At 38.1% G+C, this 25007-nt stretch overlaps 1 protein-coding gene across 2 annotated transcripts; it reads left to right on the top strand.

Moving 5' to 3' along the window:
* Positions 1–261: 261 nt before the first annotated feature.
* LOC306857690 (rho GTPase-activating protein 17-like) lies at positions 262–25007 on the top strand. 2 transcript variants are annotated; one of them, XM_079397747.1, is made up of 20 exons: positions 281–692; positions 10397–10436; positions 12818–12922; positions 13036–13112; positions 14043–14154; positions 14337–14413; positions 14490–14607; positions 16170–16238; positions 16378–16459; positions 18237–18364; positions 18651–18762; positions 18849–18930; positions 19020–19100; positions 20012–20125; positions 20218–20309; positions 20405–20561; positions 20886–21149; positions 22175–22302; positions 22455–22988; positions 23618–25007. In XM_079397747.1, the coding sequence occupies exons 1-20, from the start codon at positions 640–642 to the stop codon at positions 23731–23733; spliced, it is 2541 nt and encodes an 846-aa protein (XP_079253873.1). In that variant the 5' UTR covers positions 281–639; the 3' UTR covers positions 23734–25007. The 2 variants fall into 2 exon arrangements, with proteins under 2 accessions (XP_079253874.1, XP_079253873.1); XM_079397748.1 differs by lacking the exon at positions 20886–21149 and having other exon boundaries at positions 262–692.

Here is a 25007-nt window from a genome sequence, read left to right as displayed (position 1 = left end):
ATATAATTATTTACGCTGTAAACAGAAAAAAAGACAGTTTTGGCTAAACACTAAGAGAATAAGATGTAAAATTCCTTGTGGTCATCACAGTCGGTAATATGAGTGGACACTACGTACGTAGTCTTCGTAGGCTGTGTCTCAATACCTTTGGAGCTGCCCACACAGACAGCATGTTTGGACATCACAGACGCTCAATAACGCTGTCTGTAAAGTCAGCGCTCTAGGTTTCGAGATAGCCTCTGTGTCTATACTAATGCCATCACGATCCGAGCTGTGAAACACACACTCAGTCAGTACCGACACGGATGCAGTGATCCTCCCGCTGTCATGCACTTCCTCTCACCGGCGGGCATACGTGGAAACACCGCTCACTGCCGCTCATGAGAACAGTTGCTGCACGGAATGACATGAAACGAGCACCGCTATTCACCGGAGCTTACTTTTTCCACACTACTGTTTTTTTCTCTCCCGATCGGCTAGTAGTTTTGTAGCTGCTGGAGCTAACCGTACACCGGGCTGTTTTAATGTAATTATCCACACGACTTCACCATCGCGCTCAAGGATCTTTCGGCTCATGAGGCATCGACGAACACACTCTCCTCGTCTTAAAAACTGGGTTTTGAGGCCGACGCCACTAAAATGAAGAAACAGTTCAATCGGATGAGACAGCTCGCCAATCAAACAGTTGGCAGGCGAGTACAGATTTAAAGTTTTGAATCGGGTTTGCCCTCTCACGGGTGGGCACGGGCAGCTCTTGTCAAGGTTTGGTATGTTATGTTGTCAAGGCGGTTGCTGCCTTAAACAAATCTTTTCTATGTACAGCTTAGAATAACAGCAATTAGCTAAAGAGTAAACTTTCTTCATTATTTATTTAGATGACGTAATTGCTTGACTACAAACTCAACTTTTTGCTACTTTTGATTAGACTGTTAGATTTGTTGCGGATACTATGTAATACTAAATCTTAATGGGTAATGGTTTAAGATAAGCTATCTGATAAACTACTGAAGATTAGAGATGTCTGATTTGTAAATGAATCTTTCTATTGAATCGGATCTTTGCAATGAATCGGTCGGATCTGTTCAAAAACTGCTGTGAACAATTCGTTAATGAATCGATTGAACTATTCGTTCATGAGTCAGTGTGAGCAATTTAGCAGTTAGTATAACAGCATAGTATGTATTTAAATGGTATATATTTTTCGTTGTATACAACGATTATGCAGTTCTTTGACCACAGATTATTTTAGATATATTACTTTTTGGACATAATTACTTTAGAGTAGCACTAATGACTGTTAGTAGGATTCGTTGTGGCCTTGTATATGCTGTGCCTGTAAAATAAAGTTTCCGATAAACTACTTGTTGCCAGTTGCATAAACATAGCCACTAATGTTAAGACAAATAACTAGTTTGACCAACTAGCACTTGGACCAGTCTTTAAGAAAGTTAATGCACCTTAAGTCTAGCCATGTCTTATTCGTGAACGAATCATTCTTTGGAGCTGGGTCTTTGAAATGAGTTGGTCAGATCTGTTCAAACGAATTTGAACTATTTGTTCACTGACTGAACGATTCACTCATGAATCAGTCTGAGTGGTTCTTCTCAGTTCTCAAACTGAAAATTATATTTATGTTCTTATTATATTCATGACTGAAACAAACAGAACATAAAATTACTAAATAAACATGTATTAGTAAAACAAAACAAAAAAAGTAATAAACAGCTGTGACTGTTGTTTTACTGGAACATTTCAGTATATGTACTGACTGTAATACATCATGTTGGGGATGCCAGGGATCAGAACGTAATATAAACACTGAATCATTTTTTTTCAACTGGTTCTAGGAACTGAATTATGATGAATAAGTCTGCCTTCCATCACTACCACACATTTTCCTTCTTCATAGGTACATTAAGAACATCCTGGCTATTTTTTAAAATACAGTTCTTGGATGTTATGTGTGCTTATTGTATTTTCTAATGTTTGTTTGTCAGCCAACGTGTCCTTTGAACTCATACTTTGTATCCTACATTGAAATGGCATGTGCACGGTCATCACTTCTGACTCCTCTGACTGTTGATAAAGCCTCAAACTGCATTCTTCAATCTGCACAAGCTGCTTGAGGGTAAATGGGCCTGTAAATTCTCAACATACAGGGCACAGGTCTCTCAGGGAGGTGTTAAAGCTATAAATGCTGGGTTTTTTTCTTCCTCACGTCAAACAATATTTTGTTCACTTTAAGCCTTTTGAGTAGGCCTAATACAGACTTTAAGCACCTGCCTATCAGCTATGCTCATTTAACTGGCAGTTAACCAGACCTTTAGCATCCATGTCTGCAGCCTCATTCCCTTTAAACATGAGCAATTCAATCAGCCACCAGAGATGTTTGGCTAGCCTGATGACAATGAGAAATGCCAGTAGCTAACAGTTTACTAGTGTTCACACTGAGCCCAACTGGGGCAAGGTCATCCCTGTTCAGTTTAAAAGAAGATAACCGAGGTGATTTATAATTTTGTTGCAAAGTTTGGAATACCAGGAACTTTACAGCCCCCTCAATCTTTCTAGGCCTCAGAAAATTACTGTCTGCTATAAAGAGGGCGGTACATCCGCCACCACTAGACAGCCCAGACAGTGTATTATCACAATATGTGAGGTGTCAAATTATACCTCTAAATGAAGATCTGCAGTACATAGTAATGAATCTACAAAGCATCATTTGGTTTTAAAGTAATTTAATTTCAAATATCAAGCGTCAGGCACAGTGAATGAGTAATATTCATGGGATAACTGAGCTGTTAGTGAAATATGAAGCTCTGTAGTGTTCTATCTGTTATTAAATCAGTATATCAATAGTATTGTTGTCTGTCTGTTTCCAAATATGGTAAGGGGTGTAACATTTCCGTCACACGCACTAGATAGCTTGAGGTATTTCACACGCTTGAGGTATTCGGCCAATCACAACGCACTAGATAGCTGGCCAATCAGAGCACACCTTGCTTTTCAGAACGATCAGCTTTGTAAAAATTGATGCGTTTCAGAAAGGAGGTGCAGAGAGGAGCAACAATAATGTACTGTATATGGAAAATAATGTGTTTTTTAACCTTAAACCTCGTAAAAACACATTGCATTACACCAAATACACTAAATAATGTTATTTTTAACATCGTCATATGACCCCTTTAATTAAATAAATAAAGCCTGCTTTAAAAAAAACAAACAAACATTTGAATCATAGTGTAACACAAATTTCTGACTGCAGTTTGAAAATATAATGTGTATATATATATATATTTTTTTTTTTACTTTTGTTTTTCATTAACAATTTTGTAAACAGAGTCATTTGCTAAATAACATGGAAACATCAAAGCCAGTCTTTAAATATCGCCTTGTAAACACAAACGTTTTACATGTGGATAAAAGAGATTCAGCTGGAATTCTCATCTCTTCCTGAATTTATTTTAAGAACAATAAATCACTTCAGTATGATGCAGAAAGCAGACTTGAAGCGGTTGAGGGTCGGACGGACGTAAGGGGGGTGTCGAGGTGGCTGGGCGCAGGGCTCAGCTGGTCCCATGGTTCCTGTGATTGTGAGGAGGCAGTACACTGTGTTCGGCATGCAACCCCTCAGAGGAAATCTCTCCTTATTCTTTTTTAAACAGGAAGTCATACTGAGGAAGTTTCATTTCTATGAATGAAATCAAAGAATCAACTCTCAGGCAGATCCAGCGATGATCTGGGGTTTAAACTGTGTTTTATAAGATTCTACCTCACGATCTAAATGGCACACTTGTACATAACACCATCCCAAGCTACATTAGTGCCGCGTTACCTCACAATTTATCAGAAGACTAGAACTACCTGTCAGTTTGCTGATGATGCAGATCTATTGTAAGCTCAGGCTTTTCACTGGCCTTGGGTGCCTGTGTTTGTTCAGCAGAGAGGAAAAGCAAGATTGCAGTAATTAAAGTAAAAGCATGGCTGTTTTAATAGACTGTTACAGAAATCAGAAGTCAGTGCAAAGGTTTTTCCGGTTACTATCTGCTCTTAATCAGCTTCTTTATCAAATACTGTTGATATCGGTGTGTAATAATGCTCAGCTCAAACCATGAATGGACAATATGCTTCAGGTCACACACTTGCCACTTCACTGAATATAATGTAAGATAAATGTAAAGTATAATTTAGATGTTGCTGTCAGGCGATTCACAAAATTTGAAAACGGGTCAGTAGTAAGAACGGGCCTAATGAGTGTGAGTGACTGTGGGGATAATACTGCGGTTTTTAGCAATATATATATATATATCTGGCTAACAAAGGGGAGACTGTGGCATTTGTTTTCAAAGTTAGATAATTGATAAATAAAAATGTTAAATTACATGTGCTTATGCACTTATGGCTATCATGGAGATCATGTTGTTTCAAATAGCTATTTTTTTTACTTTGTACCTTACTTTATGCTTACTATACTTAATATTTTTTTACTTTGTGACCCAGTGAAGATGTTGGGAGGGCAAGTACACTACTGGAGTCACTAGGATTTTAGACTTTGATATGAAATGTTTCCTGAGCATCAAATCAGCATATGGGGAAGTCGTGGCCTAATGGTTGGCGAGTCGGACTCGTAATCGAAAGGTTGCGGGTTCGAGTCCCCGGCTGGCAGGGATTGTAGGTGGGGGGAGGGAATGTCCAGCGCTCTCTCCACCCTCAATACCACGACTGAGGTGCCCTTGAGCAAGGCACCGAACCCCCAACTGCTCCCCGGGCGCTGCAGCATGGCTGCCCACTGCTCCGTGTGTGTGTGTGTGTGTGTGTGTGTGTGTGTGTGTGTGTGTGTGTGTGTGTGTGTGTGTGTGTGTGTGTGTGTGTGTGTGTGTGTGTGTGTGTGTGTGTGTGTGTGTGTGTGTGTGTGTGTGTGTGTGTGTGTGTGTGTGTGTGTGTGTGTGTGTGTTCACTACTCACTGCTGTGTGTGTGCACTTGGATGGGTTAAACGCAGAGCACCAATTTCGAGTATGGGTCACCATACTTGACAATACGTCACGACTTTACTTTATATTAGATTGATTTCTGAAAGACTATATGACACTGAAGAATGAATGGCTTCTGAAAATTCAACTTTGATTTCACAGAAATAAATTACATTTTAATTTTATATTTTATAATAGAACAACAGTTATTTAAAATGTCCTTTTTTATGTATATTCTTTATTTTGGTGTACCATTTTTACTGTATTTTTTATCAATTGCTAGCCTGACAGTGTCTGGAGAAAGCTCTGGAAAGCGTTTATTTTCAGATCTTTACATGTGACATCAAGAGCTTGATTCAGACATACTTTCAAGATGTTTGGAGTTCAATCTGGATTGGTTTCAGTCTCGTAGGCCCTTTTTCTTGTCCTTCTGTGTTAATTGAAAGCAGCTGTTCTCTACTGTCACGAGGTTACAACCGTGGAGTTTTGGCAGGAGGAGGAACTGGGGCTGAGATTTGTGGGTAACATGGCAGACTAAAGGAGGACACTAAATGCTACAGAATCAGACTCTTGAGCTTTGACAGATCATTTTTCAGTTATTCATACCCTGTATTCTGCTTTAACAACATTAGTCGAGCTCCAATAGAAGCTAATGGCGATCATGTTGCTTGATTGCTCCTCAATAATTACAATAGCAATAATTGTTTTATTACTTTTTATAACAAAAAGAAAACACAAGATCTTAAAATTAACATAATTAACTGTCAAGCCAGCTTCGGTGACAGATGTGTCAGTAAATATAAAGGCATGCTTTCACATCTGGAGCCTTATGGTTGAAATGCATAAAATGAAATTAATAATAATTAAAAAATACATACAACTGATTAGCTTTGGGAATAAGCATTCATTCAGTATTACAAACAATTTCCATTTGAGAAAAAATGCTGTTGTTTTGAATTTGTATTTATTAAAGAATTTTGAAAAAGTATATGATGGTTTCCAAAAAAATATTAAGAATCAGAACTGTTTTTAACATTAAAATAATATGAAATGTTTCATTAATTCAGTTTATTAGAGAGATTTCTAAAGGATAATTTGACACTGAAGACTGTAGTAATGGCTGCTGACAATTCAGATGTGCCATCAGGAATAAATAAATTCATTCTTTTTTTATTTTAAATTGTAATAATGTCACAATTTTAAATCTCTCTGTATTTTGAGTAAATAAATTCAGTTTTGATGAGCACGAGACTTCTTTCAAAAACATTAAAAACACCAAAATGCTTAAATGTGGTTACTTACAGTATTTAAAAGGATTTTACTGCAGTATTTTTACATTCACGTTTAATGTAAAGTACTGACTTCCAAGACACTGGCAAAATAAGGTCTTAGCTGTAAAACAATAGCATAATTGCTGTCTGCCTCTTGGAGAACAAATAAGATTTTGTGAGTGCACAGTGAAACTAATACTCCAGGTTATGATGTGCAAGCTTACACTATTGTATAATGCATGACATCCTCCATGCTTTCGAATGTTACAGTTGCCACAACAAAAGGTGCAGACACAGAGACAGGCGCACCTCAACATACACAGGAAACATTTCAACAATGTTTTATTGCCACAGTCTGCTGTATGCTAGTTTTTATGTTGATGTGAACTTGTAGGATCATAAATCCATCCAGATCATAAATATCTACCTGTTCTCCTTGCACACTTCAGTATATTTGATTGAACATAGTGAAATCCTTTCTGGTCTTTACAGTAGCAAACACTTGGTTAACAAACAAAAAATTCATTAACAAAGACAATTTTTAGGTGAGGTCACACAACCTGTCTCTGAGTCATTGTTCTGAAACAGTAGAGTGATGTTTTTGTGTGCATGTGTGTGTAAGCTGTGTGAACTGAGCCGGTGTTGTCCTCTCACATTCTGTGTCTCAGATAGACAGGACATAATCTGTGCCATGGTCAAAGCCCTCTATTAGTTTACTATTAATAGGGCCTTAACGATTTGTTCACAAGGCTGACAGTAGACTGCTAAAATTCCCTGGGAAAGTAAATGCCTGTGACTCCCGTTTCGGACAGCTGGTTTCATTAGACCAACTGTTGGCTACTCCTACACTTGATCATTATTAAAGTCAACAGTTTAATTTCTATTATTCATTTATAACATTATTTCATACTATAGGCTTCACAATTATTTAGAGTAAACTGAAATGGCTACATCACTATTACAATCGCAATTTAACTATATATATATATATATATATATACAGCATGTATAACAAATTCATCAAACAAATTTAAATATTAATCAAAGATAACACAACATGCGGTTTTTGAATGAAGTTTTTTTTTATTATTATTATTTTTTTTTATTATTACTTTTTCACACAGGGCCATGTTGGTTTGGATTTTGTTTTCCCTTCATAAAAAAAACCCTTAATTTAAAAACTGCCTGTTGTGGTTACTTGTTATCTTTGATTAATATTTAAATTTGTTTGTTGATCTGAAACATTAAAGTGTGACAAACATGCAAAAAAATAAAAAATCAGGAAGGGGGCCAACACTTTTTCACACCACTGTATATTGTTTATTCTCAAGTCTCCAGAGATTTTGCGAGATTTCCCGTCTTCACAGTTGGAACTCTGGTTGAAAATCTGTTGGTGTGTGCTGTGTTAATGTTCTCCCACGTATTAATTTCTTTTCTTCCATGATTCTTCTCGCTCCACCGGTTGACTACTGGAATAAACTAGATGCATGTGTTTCACGGTATATATGGGATGGGAAACGTCCTCGTATTAAACTGACTACCTTACAACGATGTAGATTACATGGAGGTCTTTCTTTCCCTAATTTTAGACTGTATGCTCAAGCCTTTTCCCTCCACCCTTTAGCAGTTTGGTTTGATCCTGACGCTTTTGTGTCTTGCAGAGCAATTGAGGAATCTATTGTTTATCCGTATAAATTGAAGCATCTTGTTTTTTGGGAGTTCCGCTTAGGCAGTGTAAATCTCGGTTTGGTCCCACTGTAACCCATCTCCTCTCCACATGGAGGGACATTGAAAGACGTTCACAACTAGCTACAAAATGGCATAGGCATTCGCCTATTTTCCACAATAATAACCTTTTGTCAGGCAGTACTCCATTTCATTGTCCGCAATGGACTCATAGTAAAGTAAACACTCTGGGAGATATCTATGATGATAGTGGTTTAAAATCCTTCCAGAATCTTAAAACTCAATATAATCTGCCAGGCACCTCCTTTTTTATGTATTTACGCATTAGATCGGCTCTACGGGCGTATGGGGTGCCTTGGAACTGCCTGTTCACCCTTTGTGCAAACTAATCCTTCCTTCTGAGGAATCTCCCTCCTCTGCTTCAGTCATCTATCTCTTTCTTCTTGAGCATTCATACAAACCTTTATCTATTACTACTGTTTGGGCTAAGGATCTTAATGAGGATGTGCATGTTTTATTTTCCGATCAGGTATAGGGTATGTTTAAATTGTCTTCTAAAAACCCTAATCACCAAATGATTCATTGGAAATTCATGCATAGGGTTTACTTGACTCCATTGAAATGTTTTTATATGAATCTGTGGTCTTCTCCTAAGTGTAATCTCTGTTCCCAAGGAGTTTTAGGCAAAATGTTTTTGGGAGTGCATGCCCGTGCCCCTCTCTCTCACCTTTTTGGACTCAGCTCTCACTGGACCTATCATATTTGTTGGGAACTGAGATATGTTTGACCATTTTTTCATGAATGACTTTTGGGACTTCACCTTGTCCGTCCAACAAAGATCTTTACTGTTAGCGGCTCTAACAGCTGCAAAACAATTGCTGGTCATCCGCTGGAATCCTCCTCACAGATGAACCTGGACGGTGTATTTATTGGACATTATCTCAATGGAACTCTCTACTTCTCATATACATAGATCTAACTTGAAAACTGTTAATTCATGGCATTCAGCTTTTAATGTCGTCTTCTTTTCTAAAATCTTTGTAAAAATTATTTTATTTATTATTCACAGCTATGCTGATGATACCCAGATTTACCTAGCCTTATCTGCAAATGACTACAGCCCCATTGACTCCCTCTGCCAATGCATTGATGAAATTAACAGTTGGATGTGCCAGAACTTTCTTCAGTTAAACAAGGAGAAAACTGAAATCATTGCATTTGGAAACAAAGATGAAGTTCTCAAGGTGAATGCATACCTTGACTCTAGGGGTCAAACAACTAAAAATCAAGTCAGAAATCTTGGGGTGATTCTGGAGACAGACCTTAGTTTCAGTAGTCATGTCAAAGCAATAACTAAATCAGCATACTATCATCTCAAAAATATTGCAAGAATTAGATGTTTTGTTTCCAATCAAGACTTGGAGAAACTTGTTCATGCCTTTATCACCAGCAGGGTGGATTTCTGTAATGGTCTCCTCACCGGCCTTCCCAAGAAGACCATTAGACAGCTGCAGCTCATCCAGAACGCTGCTGCCAGGATTCTGACTAGAACCAGAAAATCTGAGCATATCACACCAGTCCTCAGGTCCTTACACTGGCTTCCAGTTACATTTAGGATTGATTTTAAAGTACTTTTACTCGTTTATAAGTCATTCAATGGCCTAGGACCTAAATACATTGCAGATATGCTCACTGAATATAAACCAAACAGACCACTCAGATCATTAGGATCGAGTCAGTTAGAAATAACAAGGGTTCACACAAAACAAGGGGAGTCTGCTTTTAGCTATTATGCGGCCCGCAGTTGGAACCAGCTTCCAGAAGAGATCAGATGTGCTAAAACATTAGCCACATTTAAATCAAGACTCAAAACTCATCTGTTTAACTGTGCATTTGTTGAATGAGCACTGTGCTATATGTCCGAACTGACTGCAATACATTTTATGTATAATCATTTTCTTTAAATTTATTTTAAATCATTTTCTATATCATTTTAAAATTCCTTGTTTTTATTATTTTTATCTCCATGTTTTTATTGATTTTAATGTCTATTTCACTTTCTTTTATGTAAAGCACTTTGAATTACCACTGTGTATGAAATGTGCTATATAAATAAACATGCCTTGCCTTGCCTTGCCTATTAATATTAATTAATATATTTGTATTATTATTATTTAATTTAATTAATTATAATTTTTTTTAAATCTACCAGGGGGTGAAATGGGTTGGGGTGGGTTCTAAATTTGTACAGCTGCTTTTTGCTTTGTACTACTGTTCCACAGAATAAAATAAAATAAACAGTTGTTAAAAAAAATTGCGGTTGTGATTTTTATTTATTTTTATTTTATTTTAGCAGAAATATCAAAGTTTTTCCCCTAAATCATGCATCCCTATTACTTAAAATTTGTTGTTTTGAGCAGTTTAAATGGATATGGGTTTCGTTTCTAATGATCTGTTGTCTTCTTTTACAGAGCGGAGAAAACAGAGGTCCTTAGTGATGACCTGTTACAGGTGACTGCTTTTTATTTCCATCTCTGTCTGCAGTGAAGCCATTCTGTTCTTTGGCTGTAATCCATTTTACATTACATCAAATGGTGGGAAACTAGTGAGTCATTGGGTAGAGAAAGGTGAAATCATTGATGTCAAGCAAATACATTCCATTCAATTTATTTTTGTCACATTAGAAAGAATGTTCTCTTCTGAAAAATGAGCAGATGGATTGCGTCACGGCGCTTTTGCTCTCCTTATGTGAAACTGTCCCCCTTTGAGATTGTCAAAACGTTTGGTTGCCATGGAAATAGTGCCAAAATGACCTCCTAGAAATGCAGGGACTTGATTCCATGAAATAGAGAGTCATTATCTGAACTTCCACCAATATTGTGTTTGTGACAGCTTGTTTATTCCTCTTGGCCGGCTGCGTCTAAAATTATCTCTGAGATGTTTGGACACATCAAGCGAGAATTATGCTGAGATCCCCCTGTGGCACTTAGAGGGGCTTGGTTTTTATTCTGGGTTCTGTATGGTGCTCCGGGATGATCACAGCGGTATCCCATCACCCCATTCTCAGCTGTGGACACCCGTGTTTCCTCAGGGCTGCTATGGTCGTGCCACTCACAGATGCATTCAGGGGACACTTTTGACATTCTAGAGGATCTAGACTAGAGAGTGGCATCCTCCCATTTTGAATTGCATCCAGTTTTCCCTAATCGCTTGTCCGGACAGGACGTTCCTGCAGCTTTCATTTTGCCAGTGACTATTCAGTATTATAGTGGTGTTTCCCCAATTTCTGAACATAGCATAATATGTTCCGTTACAAAAAATCTATAGCTCATTGTTTCTGCATGTTTAGTCTGTCGTTGGCTCGCCAGTTTTTAGTCTGTGATGGCAACAGGCAAACATTTTAAAGACCTCTCACACCAGAAAATCCAAACAACTTCCCTAGAACAGGATCTCCCTCAGCAGAAAAGTACAGACAATAACAGTCAGTGATTCCCCTTGTTCCTTTGCCAGGTGGCGGGGCTCTGTGCGTTCTCATGCCGGAGACGCCTGAGCGGAATGTACGCTTGCCCAGCTGCATTGGGACGGCTGTGAGAGAATGTTATGACGTAAAAGAGGCAAAGAAGTGCGAGGAGGTGGTTATCGCCTCTTCTAGCCTGTGGAATTCCTGATCTGGGCTGTTTTTGGAACATGAGTCAGTTTTTTTTTTTTTTTTTCTCTCTCTCTCTCTCATTCGGACCTTTTCTCCTCCTCAGTGTTTGTTCAGTCATACCGCTCTCACAGTTCTGAAGTGACATTCTTTTCATGGTTGTTTTTAGGCAACCTGCTCATTTTGTCACAAAATCCACTTGTATCCCACTGCATGTAGTTTTTATTCTGTGTAATGGAATATAATATAATAGTCTCAATTTTTATTTTCATTTTTAATAAATTGTATGATGATTATACAATTATAAAAAATTGTATTTGTCAATGGCAAATTCCAGATAAAAAACTACATTACCAGTCAATCCTGAAAAGAAATCCACTAATCAGAAAATTATGCAAATCAGTACAAAATAACTTTGCAGTATACACACACACACACACAAATACATATATATATATATATATATATATGTATGTATGTATGTATGTATGTATGTATGTATGTGTATATGTAATTTTTTTTTATTAGATGTTGTGATTCATCTCATCTACCTGGATTGGTCCACTTTATTTTTATTAAGTTTATTATTCTATTTATTTGATTATTTACTTATTTTGTCTTTGAATCATTTATGTTTAATTGTTCTATAATTATTAAAAAAAAAAAAAAGGAAAAAAAAATATTCCACAATTTTCACCAAATTGCCCCATTTATTTGATTTAATTTTCCCCATAGAAATGAATAGGTATCTATGGTGAACTAAACCATGCTCCGACACCCCCTTTTCAACAGAATGAAGTAGAAAAAGAGAGTCTGGTCTGCATCTGCTGAGCTCATGCATTTAAATCTTAGGCATCCCAACAAGGCAGATGAGTCACTTGTCTTCTTTATGTAAAGTAACATATTTTTCATGCCTCCCCAGGGAGTGGTATGATAAATCATGTTTGACCTTACCCCACCCTCAAGACTATGAAAAGTGTTTTATTCATTTCTTACAGCAACACCTGCTAATTGACACACATGCTCAGGCTATAATGTCTATTCTAAAGCTAAGATGGAATGCTGAATTTATGAAATCTGTTTCATATCACAGAAGCTTCCCATGCGTTATTACATTACGTGCCTTAGGCATTTTTTTACAGCCTGTTTTCTTTCAACACGATGCATACAGACTTTACATTGAGTGGTAGCCACAGCTCAATATGGGTTGTGGGTTGTTATTGATGGTTTGTTTTACTCTGCACAGATTGAGCGGCGTATGGAGTTGGTGCGAGTCCTTTCGCACAACACGCACAAAAGAATGGTTGCATGTTTGCAGGGGCAGATAGGCACCGATGCTGAGAAGAGACATGTAAGGCCATAACAGTGCTTATGACTGCACAAAATGTCAGTCATCACCACTTATTTTGTCTGCTTGAATTTGCATGTAATGTTTCACAAAAACTCCCTGGTTTTCTGGCACAGAAAAAGCTTCCACTGACAGCGCTGTCACAGGCCATGCAGGATGGTGGAAACCAGTTGGGGGAGGAGTCTCTGATTGGGTAATTGGATGACATTAACATTTAAATAGATTTTAATCAATTTCTGCTTAAATGTGCTTCTTTATTGTTTAGATTGGTAATGGATTAGTTTATTGTATCATTTAAATGAGACGATGGCGTAATAAAGCGTAGGGTTTGAAAGCACTCGTGTCATGCATTTGAAAAAACAGTATAAAATGTAAAAATATTAAAGGTTTTGTTCAGTAAAGAAATTAAGGCTACACTTTATTTTAAGGTTCAATTCTCGCTATTAACAAATCATTAACTATGACTTATGCCTCAAAGTCCTAATTTGCTGATTATTAGTAGTTAGTAAAGTAGTTGTTAAGTTTAGGTATTGAGTAGGATTAGAGATGTAGAATATGCTCATGCACAATGTGTACTTTCTAAGTACTAATAAACAGCCAATATGTTAATAATAGGCATGCTAATAAGCAACTAGTTAGTAGTGAGATTTGGTCTCTATACTAAAGTGTTAGTGAAATTAATACTTTTATTGAGCTAAGATGAAATAAATTGGTCAAAATAAGAGCAAAGACATTTATTTGAAATAAATGCTGATCTTTTGAACTTTGTATTCATCAGTGAATTAAAAAAATTGTATCAAGATTTCCACAAAAATATTGAACAGCACAACTGTTTTCAGCATTGATAATAAGAAATGTTTCTTGAACACTAAATCAACATTTTGATTTCTGAACGATTATATGACATCGAGGAATGAAGTAATGGCTGCTGAAAAGTTAGCTTTGATATCACAGTAATATATATTATTTTCAAAACATTTAAAAAATGTAAAACGTTTTTTAAATAGTAATAATGTTCACAATATTACTGACTTTACTGTATTTTTATTTTTTTTAAATCTTGGTCAGCATAAGAGACCCCAAATCTTTGAACAGTAATTTATATTCAGTATCTTCTGTGCAGGAAAATGATGGAGATGTGTGGAGATGCCGAGAACAGACTGGCCTCTGAACTAATGCAGCATGAGATGAACATTGAAAAGGACATCTTAGACCCCCTTAATCAGCTAGCAGAGGTACAGACAAACATAAAAGAATATGCATGCTCATTTCCCCAATTTAACATTTAGATCACATTTGCTGAATTTTAATATCAGCCACTTATTAGCCACGATTACCTTACATAATATGACAAAAATGATTAGTATAGGCCAGAATGTTAATAACAATGCTTATGTAATCTCATTGTTTTTTTCAGGTGGATATTCCTAACATCCTGAAACAGAGGCGGCAGTTAGCCAAGCTGGTGCTGGACTATGACTCTGCCCGAGCAAGGTGAGGTTTCTGTCATGCATCAGCTTTCATTACACCATGTTTTACCTAGTGTATAACTGAAACGGTCTCTTCACAGGTGGTTGCAGGCGACCAAGTCCATAATCTCAGGAACAAACACACAAGCACTGACAGCCAAAGCAGACTCACTTAAAGAAGAAGTCGATGAAGCTATGAACAAAATGGAGCTGTGTAAGGTACTGATGTGCAACATGCCTAAACCTGCCTTACCCTTATGAGTTGCTTAGTTATGGATTTTACAGCAACATATTGTAGCGGCGTGTAAGAACAATGGCATCATACACCTCATCGGCTTGGTTGATGAATATCATAACATTTGCTTAGTTTTCTTAACTGATTTGCTGAGGTAAGGTAAGTGGGTGCTAGTCATAGAAGGATAACCGCTAGAATGTTCAGCCAAGCATACTGAAACTATTTTCTATTCATCAAAGAATCCTAAAAGGTATCAGGGTTTCCAGAAAAATAGTAAGTTGTGATGATAATAATAAGAAATGTTTTTGAGCAGCAAATCAGCATATTATAATGATTTCTGGAGAATCATGCGACACTAAAGATTGCAGTAATGACTGCAAAAAATTCAGCGTTGCCATCACTGGGAATAAACTATTTTATAAGATATTAAAATAGAAAAGAGTTGAAATAATATTTCACAGTATTACCTTTTTTACTATATTTTTCATCAAACCCCAAACTGTATTTTTCCCAGCCCCAAACTTTTGAATGGTATTGTAGGTGAGTTATTGTATAAATGCGAACATCCTTTTCAGTCTTTATTTTATCTGTTCAATGTTTTTGAGCAGCAAATCAGCATATTAGAATGATTTCTGAAGGATTTCTGTTATGATAAAGGGCAGTCGTGGCCTAATGGATAGAGAGTTGGACTTGTAACCTGAAGGTCACGGGTTCGAGTCTCCGGTCTGGCAGGGATTGTAGGTGGGGGGAGTGAATAACCAGCACTCTCTCCACCCTCAATACCACGACTGAGGTGAGACCCTTGAGCAAGGCACCGAACCCTCAACCTGCTCCCCGGGCGCCACAGCATTGACTGCCCACTGCTCCGGGTGTATGTTCACTACTGAGTGTACACTTGGATGGGTTAAATGCAGAGCACAAATTCCGAGTATGGGTCATCATACTTGGCCACACACCACTTCCCTTCCCCCTTTCCCAATAAAAGTTGTGGCTCTTAGTCTACAATGTTTTTCTTGTTTAAATAATAAAATATGATATTTCTAATCACAAGTCAGTCTCAAATAAATTTAGACATCAGTCGGCTTAATTGAAAGTTCATCTACCCTGTGGCAGAACTATTGAGTTGCTAATCAGCCATATGGTGACTGATTTATGATGCAGCAGCTGTTATAAGTGCAAAAATCTGATGTGTAATCAGTGTTGTAATTACAGACAATCTTTTCTTTCTGACTGAATAGTCATTTTTGGTAAATGGAGATGTGAAAGAAGGTCTCGAACCTGCGTCACCACCACATGAGCACTTATGGCTCAGCATGTGTGTTCCTGTTCGGCATGGGTTTGATTGCCAGGGAACACATTACTGATAAAATGTATAGCAATGAGTATAAGTCAATTTGGATAAAAGCATCTGCCGATGCATAATGTAATGTATCAAGAGCATGTGGCTAACCGCTGTGCTTCTTTCCTGTAGTATCCAATTTCTCTGTCTGTTCAGCCAGAACAAAACCTATAGTTTCAATCATGCATTCTTTTTTTTCCCTTCCAGGATCAACTTTCAGCAGACATGTACAATTTCTTCTCAAAGGAGGCAGACTATGCCAGCTACTATGTAATGGTAAGACGTTTTTTTGTTTGTCATCCATTTGTTCAATAACTCAGTTGCTATGTTTATTCCTGTTCAGTTCCATGTTTGTAATGGCCATTGTTCATACTGTTGTGTGTCTCTCCTTCCTCAATGTCTGCTCTGTTCTCAGTTATTAGAGGCACAAGCTGATCATCACCGAAAATCTCTCACCTTGCTCGAGAGCGTCCTGCCAACCATTCAAGCTCAGCAAGGTGACGGCACAGTTTCTTATTGCTGTGTATCTGAAATAACTACCAGTGAAACCTAATTGGCATCTAGTGACTAACAGGCATCCTTAAAACTACATATTTTGAAGATCAGTGTCTAGTTGACTAATTGGTGTTAAAGGGATAGTTCACTCAAAACTAGTACTGTCAAATCCAGCAGTTCTCAATTCCAGTCCTCGCGTACCCCCGCTCTGCACATTTTGTATGTTTCTCTTATCGCTCAGACGTTTGTTCTATTCGACTGTAAGTGCCCTGTGAAGTGGACATGACAGGATATTCCGCCATGATTCCAGTTCGAAGTGAACGTATATGTTCCATTCAGAGGGCATTGAAGTGTGTGAGATGTGAATTTAAATTGTATTTATTTACAGAGGTATATTATGTCACACTTCACGCTTCTCTAGTAAGTTTCGTCTGTGTGTGAAGACGCTGTAGGCTGTGGCGCAGCGCAAATCCATGAATGAATGTTCCGAAGTGAAGTAAACTTCTCAAAGGATTTCCCCTGCTCAGGGAGTAGGGAGCAATGTACACTGTGTAGGGACCATGTCAATCGGCGCACAGTTCATGCACGGAGCTCACTTCTAATGAGCTGATTATCTGAATCGGTGTCTTAACAAAGAGAGACATGCAAAATATGCAGAGCGGGGGCACGCGATATGTATATAAATACACACATATTACATTTCTTAAATATATAATTGTATGTATTTATTTATATGTTATAAAATATGAATATGAATATTTTTATTTTTATTTTTTTTATTATTTGTGTGTGTGTAAATATTTCTTGTTTGTATGTGTGTGTGTGTGTGTTTATATTTACATATAAATATACAGTACACACACACATTATGTAAACAAACTTTTATTTTAAATGCAATTAATCGATGGAATGGAATGTTTTTCAGAAATTTTCTTCTGTGGAACATAAAACAAGATATTTAGAAAAATGTTTCAACTGTGTTTGTCCATTCGATGAAAGTCAGTGGGGTTCAAAATCAACATCAATTGAGTTTTATTGTGTGGGAAAAAAACACTGATAAATATATTCTTGCTCTGCTGACAAAAGAAAGTCATACAGATGTAGAATGACATGAAAGTGAGTAAATAATGACGCAACTTTCATTTTTTGGGTCAACTATGCCTTTAAGGAAACCTTATAATTATACTGGTTTCAGATAAAGATGTCCATCTATAGAGACTTTTATTTTTTTTTTATTTTTTTTTAAGACTAGTTAAATCACATCTGGGAAAAATATACAAAATACCTGTAAAAAAAAAAAAAAACCTACATGGACTATCAAGCAGAGTAGTCAGCTACAGTAGTGACTAATGTAGATATATCAAACGAAAATGAAGTGAATTTAGCCTGATGGTGTGTTTCAGTGATTTTCTGTGCAGTCCTTAGAGACTCTTAATTGTTTTCATTCTCATTTGTGCCTGGATATCTGTGCTATAAATTGTTGTTGTGATGTTTTCCTGCGAGCATATGTGAGGCAAACAGACTTTGTGTCCCAGCATGTGGGCCATGAGTAATATTTCTCAGATCTCACCCACCTGGTTCATCTGGTAAGATGGAAAAAGACCGCTTGAAGGGGGCTTCAAGACAACAGGATGTAGTGTTTACAGTAGTTTGTCTTGATGAATCACAGATTAATGCTCATTCTGTAATTCACGTCTTTTATTTTAAAAGTGTGATGCTTTCGACTGATGCTGCTAGTAAACATTTTTTAAAATAAAGGTATTTCTGTTTTCCTGGTAGATTCGTGGACTGAGAAGCCAGCGTTTGGAACGGCTCTGGACGAGCACCTGAAGCGCAGTAACCGAGAGATCGCTCTGCCTATAGAGGCCTGCGTCATGATGCTGCTGGAGACTGGAATGAAAGAGGAGGTACGGCGAGACCACTACAGTGTTTATACAATACATCAATCATACACATCAAATACTGTATTGTTGATCTGCCACAGTAATCTTTTCCAATCCGTTCAAGACAGATCGGCAAATGTTTTCAGTTATCGAACCACAATACAAGTGTTGTTCAACCTTTAACAGTGTCCACATTGTACCAACACATCTCTAAAACTGCTGCTACAGCTATCCAACAAAACATTTAAAAAGGATGATTTTAGGTCTTGGCTTTCACCCTAAATCTGTCTTTAAATTCATCGTTCTCCAGGGTCTTTTCAGAATAGCTGCAGGAGCCTCTAAGCTGAAGAAGCTAAAGGCAGCTCTGGATTGCTCCACCTCACAGCTGGAGGAGTTTTACTCCGACCCGCATGCTGTTGCTGGTAAGTGCTGTTTTGTTGTGTGTATCAGTTATATGTCATTCACACTTAATGAATGTTAATTTAAAACTGCATTCTCCTGATTTAAGGGGCATTAAAGTCATATCTCAGAGAGCTGCCTGAACCTTTGATGACTTACCAGTTGTATGATGAATGGATACAGGCATCCAAGTAAGCCATCTTGCAGTACTTTTTCAGAAAGGTTTAAAGGAATCTTGTAGTGTTTGTGTTGTTAATTACTGGGCTTTTATTTTGTCTAGTGTCACTGATCCAGACAAACGGTTACAAGCTTTGTGGGTTACCTGTGATCAGTTACCAAAAAACAACAAGGCAAACTTCAGGTGGGTTTCAACTGCATTTTAATGTGAGGTTTAATCCGCTTGTGCAACGTTCTGGGGCTCCATGTGTGAAATGGCACAAATTGTAAACTTATGTGTATGCAGAGAGGTTTCAGATTTATTGAAATTTTATTGTAAATCAATGATACGCCTTAGTTTAAGTGTATTAGAAACTAGAGAAATAGAGCGTTTAAATTTAATTTATGCTGATAAAAATAAATAAAATAATAAGTGAAGTGACCCATAATTAGAATTTGTGCTCTGCATTTAAACCATCCAAGTGCACACATGCAGCAGTGAACACACACACACACACACACACGCACACAGTGAACACCCAGAGCAGTGGGCAGCCATTTGTGCTGTGGCGCCCGGGGAGCAGTTGGGGGTTCGGTGCTTTGCTCGAGGGTCTCACCTCAGTCGTGGTATTGAGGGTGGAGAGAGCGCTGGATATTCACTCCCCCCACCTACAATTCCTGCGGACCTGAGACTCGAACCCGTGACCTTCGGGTTACAAGTCCGACTCTCTATCCATTAGGCTATGACGGCCCCAAATAAATAATATTAAATAAAATTATAAAAATATTTTTTTTTTAAATTAAATACCCCCAAAAATAATGAAGACATTGAGATTTAATATTCAACAATATATCTTGAATATAAGCATGTTATTTATCCTGTAAATGTGTTTTTTTTCTTGTTTTAAGCATAAACCTCTCCTAATGCATTTTTCTTCTTTTATTTTATTTTGTAGTAAAAAAAAAACAAATTTTCTGATATCAGTAGATCACTGAAAGAACTTGTTTATACATCAGGACAATGACTACAGTAAAAAGCAGTTTCAGATGGTGATAAAAAAACATTGTTTCTAAATTGCTATGTTCTCATTTAGACTATTTTTTTCTGTTTTACAGATACCTTATTATGTTCCTTGCTAAGCTTGCACAGGACAGTGATGTTAACAAGATGACCCCCAGCAACATTGCCATTGTCCTTGGACCCAATCTACTGTGGGCCAAAACCGAGGGGTCAGAATATTTTGAAATATCCAGCAAACCTCCAGCAAAGTTAAAATATTTAATTGTTCATTGTTTAAACTTTTTTGTCCCTTTACCTACAGGAGCCTAGCAGAAATGGCTGCTGCAACCTCTGTGCACGTGGTTACTATAATTGAACCCATCATTCAGCATGCAGATTGGTTTTTCCCTGAGGGTAGGGGTTATAAAGCTTTAAGTATATAGTATTTACCAATGAAAACAGTATTGCTGTCAGTTTTAAGATTAACCTGTTTCTTGTTATTCCTTCAGATGTGGAGTTTAATGTATCTGGCATGTTTTCTATGCCTGCACCCCTGCCAAACAACGTCAACCACCTGACCCCGCCAGATTATGACTCGGGCACCATAGAGAGGAAGAGACCTGGCAGCATGGTGGGCCCAGATGGTGAATTGCCCCGGAGAGACAGGTAAAACTTCACACAAAATCTCAATTAACAGTTTACCTATGATTACCTATCACACTAGTTATTTCCTCCTTTCTGGAATTAAGGTCTGCAATTAAGTTGATTTAGAATGCAATTAAAATAGTGGATCAGATTGCACTCCCCATTAACCACTCCGGTGTTGTCCATTCTACTGATAAATCTCTTGCTTTTCCCTCTTAACCCTGCCATGTGTGTGGTGTAAGTGGGATTTCTACCAGTGCAGATTATCCTCTTGGTTTCTGTGGTGTCGCTCTCCTGGGAACTTATTAGCACTAGTGGTGTCTCTGCTGTCTCCTCTTTCTGTAGCTCTGCTAATAAATTAATGGACCACAATCCTCGTAGAGGCAATACTGTACCTAGAAAGCAGCATGCTTCGCCTGCCTTCCAGCCCCCGCTGCCCCCAGTGGAGGCTGCAGGTAGTGCAGGGGGTCAGCCTATGGCTGAACTCCTGCTCCAGCAGCCTGCGCAGGTGGGCCTGGGTTTAGAGAGCTGTCAGCCCGCGCTGGCGCTGGGGATGGCCGCCCTGGCAGCAGCACAGCAGCTTCTAGCTCAGCATACTGAGGAGATCAGGTAAGATTCCTGCATGTTCCGGACCGTGCCGGACCAGTGCAATGCACGAATGAATCAGCCCTGCATGCACATGGAATAGCGGTGGAGGGACAAAACCGATCTTTCAACTCCCTTTTTCCAGTGGTTTACATTGTTGTGATCTATAACAACCCAAAAATTAAATTAGTTTTACTGATATGGCGTTTCAGCAACAGATGACAAGTAGCTATGATTGATAAATTTATTTTGTGAGTGAAGGGGAGTTTAACAAGATAAAGAGAGTAGTATTTGACTGCTCATGCTCCTCCATTTAAAACAAAACCACATTTATTGGCTTAAATTGGAAGGTAAAATGTGCGAAATCACTGGGATAGTACCCTCAAAACGTGGACCTTTGTATCTTATCTACTTCTAAGATATTAGAAACTTAATATTAATTTTTATCACAGATACATTACAGATACATATCTTTGATAGACAAAAAAGATTTAATATCCTAATGATTTTTGGTATAAAAGAAAAATCAATAATTTTGACCCATACAATGTGTTTGTAGCTATTGCTACAAATATACCCATGCTAATTTATGACTGGATTTGTAGTCCAGGGTCTCATATATATATATATATATATATATATAAAATATGGGGCGTGGGGAGCTTTGAATATAATTTTTAACCTTTAAAAATACATATGGATATTTAGGATGATAGTTAGAGTAAAAAAGTTTGAGAACCACTACTTTAGGTGTAGATATGATACATATGTCTATCTGCTGCCTCATTGACAATCTTAAGCTTACTTTTTGCGCATTATTTTCTGAAAAACAAACATTTTTTCATTCATTTTTATGTTGAGAAAAAATCCACATTTAAAGAAAAGAAAATACTGAGTTTAGCTTTAACCATTTCAAACTTAATATTCCATCACAGTAAGGCTTAAGTTTGTATTTGTGGAGTTTGCATGTTGCAGAATGTCAAATAAATATTATTTAATAAATATTACTGATTTTGTATATATTTTTTTTTCCTCTGTTTGCTTAATAGTTCAAAGACCCGAGACCCTGCGTCCACTCCTCCAGCTCAGAGAAATGGCACTGGAGGATCAGGACAGCTGAGTGTTGGGACCCCTGTGGCTGGATCTACAGTACCCAGTCCTCACATGGCACGCATAGGTCAGTAGACTTACCTCAGAAGGTAAATAAACTAAAACGGCCGCTGCGCTGTGTAATGCAACAATGGCCACGTCCGGTGTAGACAGGGTGTTGTATGAGAACAGCTCAGAACACCAGACAGAGCTTGTTTTAAATTCTCTTTTTATTTATAGGTACCAAGAAGCTGGCCCCAGCTCCTCCTAAACCAGCCAACCCTCCACCAGGCCAACCAGCCAATCAGTCAGCACAGCAAGCCTCTTCAGGCACCCCTCAGTCCCTCAGCCCCTCCCCTAGACCGGTTTCTAGTCACTCTCCGAACAATCTGAGCCCCACACAACCACAGGCTCAAACCAACACGACCCCTCGTCGCCACTCCAGCAACCAGCCTGCCATTCAGGCACCCAATCATCCGCCCCCGCAGCCTCCCACGCAGGCCACGCCCCCTCCCCAGCCCAGCGCTCCAGCTGATCCCGGAGAAGACCCCTCCCCTCCCAGCACTCCCACTCCACCGAGCACCCCTCCGCCCACTGCAGTGTTTCACGACAGTCCCAATCCCACCGCTCCCCCGGTGTTCCAGTCAGGATCGCTTCCTCGCCCGAGGCCTGTGCCTAAACCACGCAACAGACCTACTGTTCCCCCTCCGCCCCAGCCTCCAGCCACAGGAAGCGACAGCAATGGAATTTGCAGTGCTGCTTTCAAAACAATGGGTGAAGCTCTTTTATTTCCATCACTCTAAGCTTCTGTTTAACTGCCTGATTGTTTGCGCTTCTGTGAGTTGCATAAGGTTTCAGGGCATATGAAGATGGCGTCTGAAAGCTGAAAAGAATTTCTATATAGGAAGTGCAACAAGCTACATATCAAATGTAATCAATAAAAAAGTGCATTCAGTTGTAATAACACTGCTTGGTTAGTTTTTTTTTTAAATAGTTTAATACATTGTTTTAGTTTATAAAGACATGATTTCACTTTAGAAATACTACACAGATGAATATGATAAAAAATGAATAAAGTGCCTTACAATTTTTTCCGAATTTCTTGTAAATCAGTAAATTCAAAAATTCATGGATAACAACAATAATTATATTTTATCATTAGAAACACTAAGAGCTTACACATATTTGGTGGATTAACCATTACAGAAACATAAAAAATTATTTTGGTAATCACCAGTACCGTTAGTTTAGGGCCGCTGTAGCACAAACCTTACATTGAGTGGTGGTGGTCTAATAAATTTAAGCACTGTTAAGCTTAATTTTGTATTTTGATTATTAACAATCCCTTAGTCATCCATTAGTAATTCTAGCATGGTCTGACTCCCTAATCCTGTGTCTTACAGATTCGGGGATGACATTTAAACCACTGGCTCGAGCTCTTGTTCCTGATATCGCCATTGAGAAGCCTGTAACCCAACTCAAGGACACAGACCTTGACACAGAGAGCACCGTCCTGTAAAAATGGCCTTGACCCCCAAACACCCTTTCCCTTAACCAAAGGTTTGCTAAAGGGCTGCTCTTCTCACCATTACCAAAGTGTTTATCATCTTGGCTGTATTTCTCGAATACCCTACGCTTAAGACAATCAACAATCCTAGTGGCACCAGGGAAACAGATGCCCCGAGATATTGCACGTTTATTTAAACATGCCTTTCATTACGATGGCAGCAAAAAAATGACCTGTATTACATGATGAACTGGGTCTGTATGGTGATGGGGTGAATTTGGTAAACGAGGTACTTGGAGGTGAGTCTTAAGTGGCCTTAGCTAAACAAAGCAATTACTCAATTTAAAAGGTGGAAAACTGTGGCTTTATGCGTAGCTTGTGACCGCAGGTCTCCAGTCATCTAATACAGTACAAATACACTACATTCCTTTTTTTTTGCAAGCCTTACTTTTCTAGGTTGGAAACTAATTACATGCAATACTTTGGTTTTAAGGTATGCAAATGATTAGTTTTCTGCCTTTGACAGCTGATGATTTTATAATTTTGGGGCATTAAAATGACTGGACCTAAAAATATGTGGTAGAGCACTCCTCAGCTATGTGTAAAAGTAATCCTGATTGGATCATATGTGAAAAAGGCCATTTGTTATTGGACATTTGATTGCTAAAATTAGAAGTTATGTGTTCAGCTGTCAGTTTATGCAATGGAAAAGGTCAAAATATGTGCTTTAGTGATATTCTGCAATGGAAACTTTATGGCTTTGTTTGTATGTTTACCAGGCCTTGACAAGGATAGCTTTGTATTTCCCTCCTTTTACCCCTGATATGGTACCAAAGTGGGGAAAAATGTGCCACGTGGATATGAGTCTTACTGTATAATAGCTAAGAGCAGACATAATTGCTTACATTTTTTTTCCCTCCTTGTCTCATTTCCATAAACTCTCTTTCAAAAACAAAACATTTGGAATATGATTCTGATCGATTCACGTGTGAGGGGAAAATGTAGGCGATCATGCACACTGTTAGCTTTTCTTTATATATTTTCCTTGCCTTTACCATGCTGCCTTACCCAAGTACACTTACAAGAGCTATTTTACCAAGGTTTGGAAAGTAAACTGACTTCACACTTATGAAATGACAAGTTGACGGTGGATTTGAAGTTCAGAGACTTCACATCTAGGAGACTACATCTTTATTGAATTTGGAAAAAGACAAAAAATGCTTTGTATTACTGCTTCCAAGTCAAATAAAAACGTGAAACGAGCAGGTGTTTCAACAGTTCATTGT

This window comes from Barbus barbus (genome assembly GCF_936440315.1).
Source record: "Barbus barbus genome assembly, chromosome: 38".
Taxonomy (NCBI): domain Eukaryota; kingdom Metazoa; phylum Chordata; class Actinopteri; order Cypriniformes; family Cyprinidae; genus Barbus; species Barbus barbus.
This window is presented reverse-complemented; position numbering and strand designations above follow the sequence as displayed.

Excerpts from the sequence above, each read along its gene's own strand:
- LOC306857690 (XM_079397747.1), top strand. The coding sequence starts at position 640 with ATGAAGAAACAGTTCAATCGGATGAGACAGCTCGCCAATCAAACAGTT. Across the intron at positions 13,113-14,042 it reads GGGGAGGAGTCTCTGATTGG|GAAAATGATGGAGATGTGTG; the intron begins GTAATTGGATGA and ends TCTTCTGTGCAG. Across the intron at positions 16,460-18,236 it reads AACCATTCAAGCTCAGCAAG|ATTCGTGGACTGAGAAGCCA; the intron begins GTGACGGCACAG and ends TTTTCCTGGTAG.